A 13700-nucleotide genomic window follows, 5' to 3' on the forward strand; every position below is an offset into this window, starting at 1 on the left:
TTCTCAAAGACTGGCTAAAAGAGAAAAAAATGGAGACAGACAAGTATGAAGCAGAGGATCTTAATAAGGTATTACGATCATTTTATGCATCTGTGCAAAGTTTCGCGGAAGGATAAAAATGTTAATTTAAAAAAAATATGCCAATAAAATGTTTCAAATTCATATTCATGTCCAGTTTTTTTCTTATGTGACAAGTAGCCGTGTAATAAGCGGGATAATGTAGAGTCAGCCGGTAGTTATCGGGAAATAAGCCCCTTCAGTGTGATATAAGACCCTCCGCTTCGCGTCGGGTCCTGATCACACTGTCGGGGCTTATTTCCCGATAACTACCGGCTGCCTCTACATTATCCCTTACTTAACGTGTTCTCCACATTGTTTAGAAATTATTAGATTTGTGTTTTTGTGAGTTTTATTATTTTACTATGCAAATTGTGACTAAAAAGTCTCAATTAAATCTAACTTCTTCTTATTATTTTTTTGTATACCTAAAGTAGCCACGCTCTGACCAGAAATTACAAATATTTACATTTTATCATGCTGCTTCCTGAGTTTTGATGATTTTTATCTGTTCTGGGCTGCTATTGGCTGATGTATCTTCGTTTTTGGATCTAGGCGTGTTTTTAAAACCTTTTTAATTGACTTTGTAATTATTTTTTCTCTCCAAATAAGTAATTTCAAACAATCAAACATATGCCTTCAGATCAAAATGTATGAAAGATTTGAAACATTTAAGTCAGGTGGCTGTAAACTTTTAAATGGTAGTATAAGTTATGATGCTCTTCATGATTTGTATCACTATTGCTGGTGCTTTTAGTTGTGTTTCTTCTCTGTGTTAGATGTAAACGAGTGCAAGCAGTTCGGGATCTGTTCTCACATCTGTAACAACACAAAGGGCTCCCACAAATGCAGCTGCCACAAGTACTTCACCAAAGTCAACAACACCTGCAAAACTGACAGTAGGTTTTATATCAATACTATTACAATATTATGTAATAACTGCTCATATTTCATATCTTGTTTTGTAATGAAGTGACATGTTTTATTGTTGGTGATATGTTTTGTACCTGGAACTGCGGTCAATAAGATTTATAAAAAATTATGGATACACAATTTAAAGTTATAGTTCACTCAGAAATGAAACTTTTTCATTAATTAATTACCAACCTGAATTACTTTCTAGCTTTGCAACACAAAATAAGTTGTTTTAAATACTCTTTAGGTCAGTGGTTCTCAAACTTTTTCAACGTGCGGCCCCCCTTGTATACAGTGCAAAGAAAATATATGGCAAATTTGTTCTAAAACATAACATTTTAATTAAACAAAACATATTAAATTATACAAAGTAGTGCTGTTGGCTATTAGCCTTATTTTTTTAGGTTTAATTTCACAGAATTCATGATAAATTAATGTATTTTATAAAATGTCATAAAACTGGGCCCCCCGGCACCATCTCACGGCCCCCAGTTTGAGAACAACTGCTTTAAGTAATTTGTTATTGCAAAATGACATTTCTTTTGATGAAAATAAAACATCCCCACAGCTTTCTATTAATTAATGTCAAATTTAAACCATGTACTCTGTACTTAAAGCTTTGCTTGTATTTAGATATTACAGTTTCTTTTCTCTTCACGTCCATTGTTTCATTCTAGGCAGTGATAAACAAGTTCTGTACGTCGCAGATGATAATGAAATTCGCAGTCTGTATCCTGGAATGCAAAACTGGATATACGAACAAGCCTTCCAGGGAGATGCAAACGTCCGAATTGACGCAATGGACCTGCACATTAAATCCAAACGGATCTTCTGGACTAACTGGCACACCGGCAGAATCTCATCTTTCGAGCAGCCGTCTAATGGACCTGCATCGCCAAATTCAAACCGTAACCGGCGACAAACCGATTCCAGAGTGACTGATCTAGAGGTCAGAGCTTCACCATAACAAACCTGTTTACGTACAGTATGGCATCATGATATTTCAGTTTCAATCACAGTTACAAACGAATAAATACCTAAATTCTAAAGCACAATTCAATATAAGGCTGAATATTTGACATTTTAATTTATAGCATGAACAGTACAAAATGAGGAAAATATAAATGTTAAACAACTGAAAATAAATAACAATATTGCATAAAAGGAATACTTTGAGCAAGGAAAATACAAAAACTTTTATCTTAGTGAGGAGAATGAAACGTTAATATTATTATTACACCCGTTACATCTGCGTGCAGGATACGAAAGGTTTAGGATTAGATTTGGGGCCAGATTTACTAAACAGGGCAAATTAGCGCATGAGCGCAATTCCAAAAATGCGCTGATGGGAGTGGTGATATCTGCGGGTTATTTACTAAAAAAGCGCTTTTTAAATAACACAGGCGCAACAGCTGATTTCCATAATGACCAACCAATCTACTAAGAGCAGCGCAAATTAGCGCATGGTTGCAAATAAGCAGAGATGATGCTCCTGCAGGTGCATGTGATATACAGGCCGATAAATAAAGGCAGAGAGACGCGTGAACTTATCTGGTAAAATGATCCTGGAAATCCTCTCCCTTCTACCATGCAGTCTCTGATTTCTGCGATGTCTCCTCCTAGCAACAACAATTGCAGCCATTTCGAGCGCAAAATGATTTAAGACATGCTTTTTTTCGGCGTTAAATAGTCGCGCAAATGCCATACATAACACATGCGCAAACATTAGTAAATCGCGTTGCGTGAATCATTTAAATAGTCTCCTCCCAAAATGTTTGCGTCTGAAAAGGAAACTCCTAGAAATGCATATGCAATCAGGTCAGTCGCAAAAAGAACTAGACCACACCTTTTCAGCGCTAATGATCCACTGCGCGTCTTTAGTTAATTCCGACATCGCTATTTACCGCCAAAATGATGGTTTACGCTGGCGCAAGCGCTTAGTAAATCTGGCCCTTGGATGTAAAATTAGGATGAAAACAGCGGTCCTGGCTAGATAAGATATAACTACAGCCTAAATCCCCTAAATGTGGTGTTAAGGGTTAGATTTGGATGAAGAATTATGATATAACAGTGCTCATCCCCCAAGATTTTATTAGTTTCTGGCACTATGGCGTTTTTGCGCTGTGTCAGATATCATCACTCACAAACATGATTCCTGCATGATTTAAAGGTGCAGTGTGTAATTTTTAGAAGGACCTTTTGACAGAAATGAAAAATAATACACAAAACTATTTTATCAAGGGTGTATAACAAGCTTTTTATAATGAACCGTTTTGATTTTATTACCTTAGAATGAGACGTTTTTATCTACATACACGAGGGCCTCCTTACGTGTAAGTCGCCATTTTGTGCCGCCATGTTTTTACAGAAGCCCTTAACAGACAAACATTTTTACTTAGTTGTCTCCGACGATGGCATGTTTTTCAGGTGGCAGCTACCGTAGCTTCTCTATGCATTTCAAAAGTGAGGGGTGAGCAGTGGACTGACCCATTGGTTGCAATTCACAACCTCACCACTAGATGCCGCTAAAATTTACACACTGTACCTTTAATATGTTGTGTCTTATTAACTCACTGTCATGCATTGTATGCAACACTTTTTTGTCTCCCTATTCGCGTTTTGTTCATTTAAGAAACTTTTAAGCCTCTTAAAAGTCCTTGTCAATACATCTTCAGACATTTTTTAATGGTTAAGATGCTTTCTGAATTACTTCTTTTTTTACTAGGATCTTTTCTTTAAATTTAAGTGGAAATGCCCACATTTCTAAGGATTTTATTTTTGGATTTCCCAGATTTAGAGTGATGATCAAAACATACACAGAGAATTTATTGTTTTAGGGTCAGTGGATGCTTCAGTGTTTGTAAGTGCTATATAATAGCGAAATAAGGATTGCTGTAAAAACTCGTCATTGACAGGAAAGCGTTTTCTCTTAATTGACAAGATAACTCTTCAATGGCGGGGAAAGAGTTAAACCAGCAAAATAAAGCAAACATAGCTAAAGTAAAAAGAAATTAATAATAATAATAATACATTAAAATGTGAATTTAAATGGACATAAAAAATAGTAATTTTATTTATGCGCCTTTGTAGATCCCTGGATTAAAGATGCCTCGTGGGATAGCTGTTGACTGGGTGGCCAACAACATTTACTGGACAGACTCGGGACGTGATGTCATTGAGGTGGCACAAATGAATGGACGTCATCGTAAAACTCTCATCTCAGGCATGATTGATGAACCTTACGCCATTGTGGTGGATCCTCAGAGGGGGTGAGCAAGAGATGGACTTTATACATAACATACAGATATTATCCAGCACTTTATAGACGGTTTCAGCAGTAACAATAAAATCAAATTGCTTTTGTGGACTAAACGCAACTTCCGGTACCACATTGAATCAATAACAACAGAGTCATATTACTTCAGCACATATTTGAGTTGGGAATTAGGAACAGTTTCTATTTAGAAGGTACTGATATGTAGCTGTTACCCGTAACCAATGGAGTCAGTTTATGTTTAATAAAACGAAAAACCATTCATTGAATCTCTACTTCTTGAAGCACTATGTACTGGGCCGACTGGGGAAACCACCCTAAGATTGAGACTGCAGCTATGGACGGTACAATGAGAGAGACCCTGGTACATGAAAACATTCAGTGGCCCACAGGTAAGGGATCACTGGTCAAACAAATTGATGTATACGTGTTGTGTACGAGCTCTTATAACCTTCGAACTGTTGTGTGTTTGTTTATTAGGTTTAGCTGTGGATTACTTCAATGAGCGACTGTACTGGGCTGATGCTAAACTCTCTGTTATTGGAAGTGTGAGATTGAATGGCACAGATCCGGTCATAGCCGTTTCCAACATTAAGAACAGTTGAGTCGTTCAGTTTATTAATATAGCTGACATACATATCTGAAACATGCATGTACATTCACATGCCTGAATTTCTGTAACTGCTTTGTATACCAAATCTACACCCAGCCTGCTATCCTCTACACCCTGGTAAACAACAACCATGACTTCCCTCACAGAAACTGTATATATTTAATCTGACTGCAATATATCAGATTTCTGTATGCCTTGAATTGTTAATAATTTTTTACATGAGCAAATATGAAACTAATGTCACCCACACTATTCAGACCAATGTTTCTGTATTGTTTTGCCATGCTGGATTGGTTCTTTTTGGACATTCAATGATCATTTGAATACAATACTACAGTAAGGCTAGCCAGCTAGTTTAAAATCAAAACTCCAGTGCTATCTAATCCAGTTTTCTCCCTTCTAGATTTGCATCATCCCTTCAGCATTGACATCTTTGAGGATTTTATCTATGGTGTGACCTACCAGAACAACTTTGTCTTCCGAGTTAACAAGTTTGGTAAAGGATCTGTTGAGCATCTGACCACAGGCATGAATCATGCCACCGATCTGGTCCTGTACCACCCTTACAAACAGCCAGAGAGTGAGTACACTATACATCTGTAAGAACAATAGATTTTTAAAGACAGGACTGAGGGAGTTCATTTATACTCTTTATCTTAAATGCATAGACTGCATATACATACTAAAAGAGAAACTTATAAAAGTAAAAGTTTAGCCCATACTTTTAACCCATCTCAGTGAGTAGTGAACACACGCACACCCGGAGCAGTGGGCAGCTATTACTGCAGTGCCCGAGGAGCAGCTGGTGTTAAGGTGGCTTGCTCAAGTCGTAACTTGATGGCTGTGAGACTTGAACCGGTTCAACTGCCCCCCAAAATTAAATGTATAGAATATATTGTATTATTGCAATGTGCATTAGGGGGTTGGTAGCAATACCAACAGTCACACTTAAGTTTAGGGTACAATCCTCAGTATGTTAGGGCACATTTTATGCATGGATATAAAAATGATCCACTTTTACAAGGTGTTTGGACATAAATGTGTGTTGGCTGTGTGTGAAACCTCTCCTTCTTTTTAGGGGTTGCTAGACATGCATTTTTCACGTCTAGCGCCCCTAGAGGCCACAAGCGCCGCAGCACTGAGAGTGAGACAAGATTCAATTATGTACTTTTATATCATTTATTTGAGCTGTTTCAAGCCTATCTTTGTATCATTTACTTAAAACGATTTAAAAAAGTAACTAGTAATTAATTACTTTTTTGAGTAATTTACCCAACACTGTTTATAAGCGCTAATATACACCAGTATACCAGCTGTATCTTTGATTTGTTTTATTGCTGTTACTTCATACAGTATTTTGTGCGTTTACTATTTTTCTAAAACAGGAATAGAGTTATAGACCCTAAACCTTTAACAGTAATAGAAGAAAACATTTCTGTTTTTTCACAGTGACAAACCCATGTGATAGGAAGAAATGTGAGTGGTTATGTCTGCTCAGTCCCAGTGGTCCAGTTTGCACCTGTCCAAACGGCCGAGTACTAGACAACGGCACCTGTATGGAGGTGCCCACGCCCACACTCTCACCTGTCTGTGAGTCCACACACCTACTCTTGACTTAAAGAAATTAAAATCATGTTCTTTGTTTTGGGAAAAATTATCCCATTATCTTTTCTCAAAGTGAATTCAATCTGTTTCTTTATCTTGTCTCAGCTCCGAGTGGCCCCTGTAATCTACAGTGCCTGAACGGTGGCACCTGTGTGCTGAATGCCAGGAAACAGCCCAAGTGCCGCTGTCAGCCCAACTATGCAGGAGACAACTGTGAGAAAAACCAGTGCAGAGATTACTGCCAGAACGGAGGGACCTGTACTGCATCTCCTACAGGTACAACACCACAAACATATCTACAAAACATATACTATACAGACACAACAAAAGTGTTTTTAGATGTAAGTGCACCATATTCACTGTGCTGTAAATACAAATCACAAATTTAAAGAGAAATGTCTCGCTGATTCTTAGGCGTCTTGCGTTTCCAACGCATCTTTAAATTATATAAAAATGTTAAAACTTGATAAACAAATGTCACAGACTGATACAAACTCATACAGTGCTGATATACTAAGTAAGGGATAAGCCCCGCAAAAGTATTCCTTGACAGTGTGATCAGGATCCGACATCAAGCGGAGAGTCTTATATCACACTGACGGGATAATTTCCCGATAACAGTCAGCTGCCTTTACATTATCTCGCTTATTACACAGCTTTTTACCTCACAAATGAGGTAAGAAACATTAAATATTGATTTGAAATATTTTATTTGCTCATTTTAAATAAATGCAGACTTGCACAAGGAAAACACATCTACTTTTGGTTTTAAGATAAGACAAGACGTTCAAATGTCATGAACACACCATTTGGTTTAATCATTTGTATATATAGGGCCCTATCTTGCACCCAGCACAATTGACTTTGTCAGTGACGCATGTATCATTCGTATTTTGCACCGGCGCACAGCGGGTTTTTCCCTCCACAGACGCACGTCGGCAAACTAGGAACTTGCGCTGCCTGGGCGGTTCAGCGCAAAAAAAAAAGAGGCGTGTTCCGGCGCAAACCATCCCTGATGCTATTTTTCAGTTTCAAAAAACAATTGCGCCGCTGACCAGAAAAAAAAGTTTAAAGTCAGTGGCACGTTGCGCGTTGTTCATTATGCTATTTTAAGGGCGCATGCTTGACCATAATGTATAGAGTGCACAACACGCACACACTTTCCATCTAATCTACACAGATGCAACAGTTATTTTTGCAAATTATAAATTGTTACACTAAAAAATATTAATACACGAGATAAGGGGAATCATAGTGGTGAGCTTTGTGGTGATAGTTTTTATTTATTGTGTGGCTGCGTTAAAAAATTCTCATGCAAATAACGATTAAAATATGTTCATAAGTTTGTTGTGTGGCTGTATTACGTTTATTTTATGTAAATACACTAGTCAACATTTGAAGTGGATCAAAACCTTTCCTAAAAGTTGCCTTAAAACCAATACCCAATATCCGTTCTTGTCTTAGGACAACTTGGATGAAAGTTTTTGATCCACTTCAAATGTTGACTAGTATAATAATTAAAATGTTTTCATAAGAAACCTTAATGTATATAAACTTGATTTGTAAGAGTACTTTGGGGTTGGACCTTGCTTGCGTTTCTTGGGTCCGATTTCAAAGCCCCCAAACACTTTCAGCGGTGAGGGTGGACGCAGCGATGTCCTCTGCTGGCGTCTGTGTAGAGGCAGATCCATCTCACGTTACACGGCGTGCCCGATATATGCTGGCAAGCTTGGGATTCCCCCGTCTCCTGACATCATTGTAGAGCTTGCCACAACGATGGGGATGCCAGCTGATGAGACTGTGGCTATTTCCTATCACGCCTGTTTAACCTACGCTGATTTGGGCGGGTTTCTCCTATCCCCATACAAAACAACTTCTCTGTCTTTGACTGCTCTTACAAGAACGTGGGTCTCCTCGGCTGTAAACCGCTCCTGGCGTACGCCTGGTAAATCCGTCATAATAATAGCAACCTGCCATGGAACTTGCGCCCTTGCGTTTAAAGTGAATGTTGGATAGCGTTCTGATTGGTTTATTTGACGTTACGCCCAAACCACACCTATGAATAATGAACCTACTTCAGACCAACCCCTTATTGATTTGCGCCCGGTGCAAAAGTTATTTCTCACGCCGGGAAAATAGCAACAGCGCCCAAGATCTGCCCACAAACTCACTTGCGCGTTGCGCTTCGCACTTGCGTTTCAGTTCGTTAAAATAGGGCCCATAATGTCATATATGTTATGAAAAGATACTTTTATATTTACTTTTTGTGTAATATTAAACTGTACCTATCAAAATTATTCGGGTTACCGTTTATTATTACTTTTGAGCGGTAATAATCTGGGAATAACAAACCTGCAAATGTCGTGACTGGCCAATCAGAATAAAGCATTCGAACATGTAATAATAAAAAATCATTTGAAAGTTTTTAAACCCCACTGCATTATAGTAAATAGCTTATTATAGCTTATTTAATTAAATACATGTATATTTTTATTAGATTTCTTTATTTTTATATTTGTGATATTTTTCAGGAGCTCCAACTTGCCGCTGTCTAGCAGGATTTACAGGACCCAACTGTAACAAACCTACATGTCTGAATTACTGTAAGAATGGAGGAAACTGTACGGTTAATCAGGGTAACCAGCCAACCTGCAGCTGCCCTACAGACTTGCTGGGAGATCAGTGTCAGTACCGTAAGTGTTACTCGCCACATACCAACTTTTACCCTAAACTGTTTCAGGATTGATACAGTCAGCTTGTCATTTGTATATAGTTGTAGCAGGGTATTGTCTTTTTCCTCAACGTTTCAACAGGAAAGTGTGATGGATTTTGTGATCATGGAGGAACATGTATGCAGTCCAGCGACGGGTCGAGACAATGTCGCTGTTCTCCGCGATTCATCGGCAACAACTGTGAAGTGGACAAATGTCATTACTGCCGTGATGGAAAGTGTATTCACACTAATGACCAACAGCCTAATGGAGACGTTACATGCAGGTACACAGTTGCACAAAAAAATTAAACTGAAATAAATAATATTACTGAATACACATTCATGCTCTTTTTCTTTATGATTCATCATTGCATTGTCAGAGACTTTCATAAACAAGTAATAACCTCTGAAACCAACAGCTGATATTATCAAGTCCATTTATATCTGTCAAATAAAGACCTGTCAAGTTTGTTTTTGTTTTGCTCAAGATTCACATTCCGAAAACACCACTGTCATGAGTTCTGAATAATGTTGATTTGATTTTATCTCACCGTGATTTTCATTAACCAAATTGATGGTTTCATTAGCAACAACATAAACAAACAGATTTTGTGGAAGAAACGCAACTAGAAGGGAGTAAGGTAACCTTTGTTCATATATCATATCTAATGCATACAGTGGCGGAGCCAGAGGGGTGTCCAGGGTGAAAAAATACAACTTTTGCATCTTCTGTATCTTCGTAAATAAAGATTAATCCAAACATCCTTTGTGTTGAGCTCTGCTATTTGAAGTAAGTTTAAGGTTTATCATGGAGTTTAGATTTCCTGATCTTTTGCTTCATTAAAAGGATAGTTCACAAATGAAAATTCTGTCATCATTTTTACACCCTTATGTTGTTCTAAACCTGTACGAATTTCTTTTTTCTGATGAACACAAAAGAAGATTTTTTGATAAATGATGGTATGCACACAGCTGTTAACCATTGACTTCCATAGTAGGAATAAAAACAACATGATGGAATTCAATAGATATATCATTAATTGTGTGCTTATACCATCATTTATCAAAATATCTTCTTTTGTGTGTATTAAAATAAAATACAGGTTTAGAACAACATAAGGGTGAGTAAATGATGGCAGAATTTTCATTTTTGGGTGAATCCCTTTAACAGACAGTAAATCAGATGTAAGAAATACAGTAGAAAGATTAAAAATTCACCCTTATTATGTTTACATCTAATGCGATAAAAAGATTAATTTATGCTTTCTTGATACATGGTTACACGTCATTTTCTTTTATGGACTATGGACCCCCTAAAGTAGCTTTGGCCACCCCCTGGCCACCCCATTAAAAAAATTCTAGTTCCGCCACTGAATGCATATCAACTATTACACTAAGCTAACGTTACGGTGTTAAAAAACAGGCCCTCCAGGATTTGTTTTTATTTTTGTGATGAAAATTACTGATTTTGCGGTGGTAATTTCCAAAAATTTGTTAGGGGAAAAAGCCATTTCTCAAGTAATTAAATAACAGTGATAAAATAAGAACCGAGAAACAAAATGAAAATATGACAAATAAATACAACTTCGAGATACAGATACACTGTTTGTTTTTTGATTAACATAGACAGCTGTCACACAGTGGTTTTAAAAACTGGGTCACCGGGATGATTTTAGGAAAATGTTATTAAATAATTAACCGTTTCAGCCGCATAAATGTTCGATTTTTATAAGAACATATAAATCAATCCTGATCACCAGCACTGAGAGAGGGGCGTTGCATAATCTCATTTTTTTTGCCGATCTTTAACTCATTCCCGGCCAGCCTTTTTTTTAAGTTGCCAGCCAGCATTTTTTGTGATTTTCACAAAGTGCCTTCCAGGAAATTTTCATTTTATAAATATATAAACATACAAATATATCACATGAAAGAACAGACCCTCTGCTTTCAAACAAAGAACAAGCAAACAAACAAAACGGGAAAAAAGTTTCATCCTATCTGCATTTGTTCTCTTTTTATAACCTCTTAAATATGGGTAGTTTCTTTAAAAAAAATTGAGCAAAAAGATGACATAACTGCATTTTTCAAAAGGAATTTTGTTAAAGATCAGATTCAGAATGATGATCAAAACATACACTGAGTTTAAAATTTATAAAATTCGTTTTTGCATCAGTTTTTTTTTTTTATAAATTGGGTAACATCTAGTTGATAATAACGGAATTACAGATTACCGTAAAAACTCATCAGGAAAGCGTCATTGGCAGGGAAATGTTTTCTCTTAATTGGCGAGATAACTTGTTAAAAAGTTAAAGGAGTTAAAAAGTTTAAACATGACTTACCTACAGTATTGCACAATAGCCACAAGTCCAAAACTACCTTTTCCCTAAATCTCTGTTTACTTGTGTGTTATTATTATACGTGTATGAGACCGTTCAGATGCAAAGCCTGAACGGAGTTTGATCCTCATAGGCCAGGGGTGGGCAACAGTTTTAGCCTGAGGGCCACATTTACTTTGGCAAAGTTAGCGGAGGGCCACACTTGGGAAAACTGCAATTAGACATAGTTACATGACTAAATGGGAAAAATTTATTAATTAAGGCTACTCTACAGTTACTTTGACAGCCTATTTCAAGGCCTGATATTTATTTTTGCTAGGCCTGTCTGACCTAGGCTACTCTAACATTACAATAACTGGATTACATTTCAAGGATTCATTTCCTACCCTGCATATTGTCCTTACGAAAATTAACCATGGTTTTACTACAGTTAAGACCAAAAAACCATGGTTACTGTAGTAAAACCATGGTTACCACAAAATAACCATGGTTTTGACAACCATGGTTTTCAAATACCATAGTTAAACCATGGTTAGTGTAGTAAAACCATGGTTTTGCTCATAGTAATCAATTGACCAAAAAACCATGGTTACTACACTTTTACCACAATAAAACCATGGTTAATTTTCGTAAGGGACTGTCATTCATACTACAGCAACACACACACACACACACACACACACTCACGATTTATTATTATTATTATTATTATTTCTTTTATATTTTATTTTATATTGACAACCACAGTGTTTCCTACAGGATTTTAAGAGACTGTGGCGGTGATGACGTCACACACTGATTAGCATATATGTGACATCATTGCGTCGTGTTTTACTCTTTCAAAGAGTAAAACACGACGCAATGATGTCACATATATGCTAATCGGTGTGTGACGTCATCACCGCCACAGTCTCTTTGATTTGTCAAATTATACTGCATTTTAACACAACTGAATGCTATTTTTTTTGACATATTATCTGTTCTGTTGTCTATAAAATAGTGACTAAACAGGACACAGTAACTCTTTTTGTTTAATCAAACCAGCACTTTCTTTAACTGCTGCTAAAAACGCGACATCGTCTGAAAAAAATCATCATACATTTACATTGAGGCTGTACTAATGTTGCTCTTCTCATCAGTGTTGTTGTGTTATGAGGGCTTTTTTATTTTAAATACGAGTGGTAGTTTTATATAGTATATCGCAGACAATTTGTTGCAAATTCAAAAATATGAGAGAATACACGGTTGCTGTTACTACAGAACATGTGCACGGGCATACCGCATCATAGGTAGGGAGAGAGCTCGGACACAGACTCACACCAGAACGGGTATTTGTGGGAAACACTAATGCTAACCTTTCGTTAAGTCATGATGAATATGATCAGCCGTCTTCTCTGTTATAACATCCGTGACTGTTGACGTTAACGCGAAAAAGAAAGTACACGCAGGAACGTGGAGTTAAAATACTTTTCACTGTTATGTGAGAGAGCTGCGCACTGCATGCAACATGAGAGAGGGGAGGGGCGCGCGCTTTTGAGGCGCTGCACGTAAAGAGAGAGAGAGAGAGAGAAAGAGAGAGAGAGAGAGAGAGAGGAGGAGGCACGCTGAGCGCTGGCTGCAATGAATTAAGACGTTTTAAATGGTAAAAAAGTGTAAATGGGAATCAAGAAAAATCTATGTGGCAGCCAGTGTTGATTCTGTCACTGATAAATCAATGTATGGAAACACTGCAATCATGACAGTTTCATCGAAATTGCGAGTGCATCGCGAGGGCCGGATTGAAGGACTATGCGGGCCGCATCCGGCCCCCGGGCCGTATATTGCCCATGTATGTCATAGGCCCAACACGCACATGTTTGCGAACGCTGAGATGAGATGATAGTGGACAGATGCCTTTCTTTTAGTTTCCAACAACTTCTTATAAGGACTACAAAACAGTCAGTTGAAATATTGCTTCACCCGGGATTTTGGCATTTACAGAATGTGAGACCGCAGGTGCACCACACAGACCTTTCATGTATGTATCCTCATGGAAATAATGCATTATACTAGCTTACAATTAAAAACTTTAAAATTAAAGATATAATGTAGTGATATGTGCTCAGGACACAGGGTTGATGGTAGTGGGATGCAGTATGCTGGAGAAAGAAAGAGAGAGAGATTGTTCATGTGGTTTGTGAAATAAAG

General features: G+C 37.4%; 1 protein-coding gene across 1 annotated transcript in view; it reads left to right on the top strand.

The window, feature by feature from the left end:
- Window positions 1-13700, top strand: part of lrp1aa (low density lipoprotein receptor-related protein 1Aa) — a 263102-nt gene that overhangs the window by 232119 nt on the left and 17283 nt on the right. Inside the window, exons 75-84 of the mRNA XM_065265952.2 lie at window positions 837-956; window positions 1650-1921; window positions 4063-4241; window positions 4532-4638; window positions 4727-4846; window positions 5263-5439; window positions 6309-6449; window positions 6570-6740; window positions 8996-9157; window positions 9278-9461. Coding sequence (XP_065122024.1) covers window positions 837-956; window positions 1650-1921; window positions 4063-4241; window positions 4532-4638; window positions 4727-4846; window positions 5263-5439; window positions 6309-6449; window positions 6570-6740; window positions 8996-9157; window positions 9278-9461 — 1633 coding nt within the window. The remainder of the gene's footprint in view (window positions 1-836; window positions 957-1649; window positions 1922-4062; window positions 4242-4531; window positions 4639-4726; window positions 4847-5262; window positions 5440-6308; window positions 6450-6569; window positions 6741-8995; window positions 9158-9277; window positions 9462-13700) is intronic.

The sequence above is a fragment of the Paramisgurnus dabryanus genome, chromosome 14, assembly GCF_030506205.2.
Source record: "Paramisgurnus dabryanus chromosome 14, PD_genome_1.1, whole genome shotgun sequence".
Lineage (NCBI taxonomy): Eukaryota > Metazoa > Chordata > Actinopteri > Cypriniformes > Cobitidae > Paramisgurnus > Paramisgurnus dabryanus.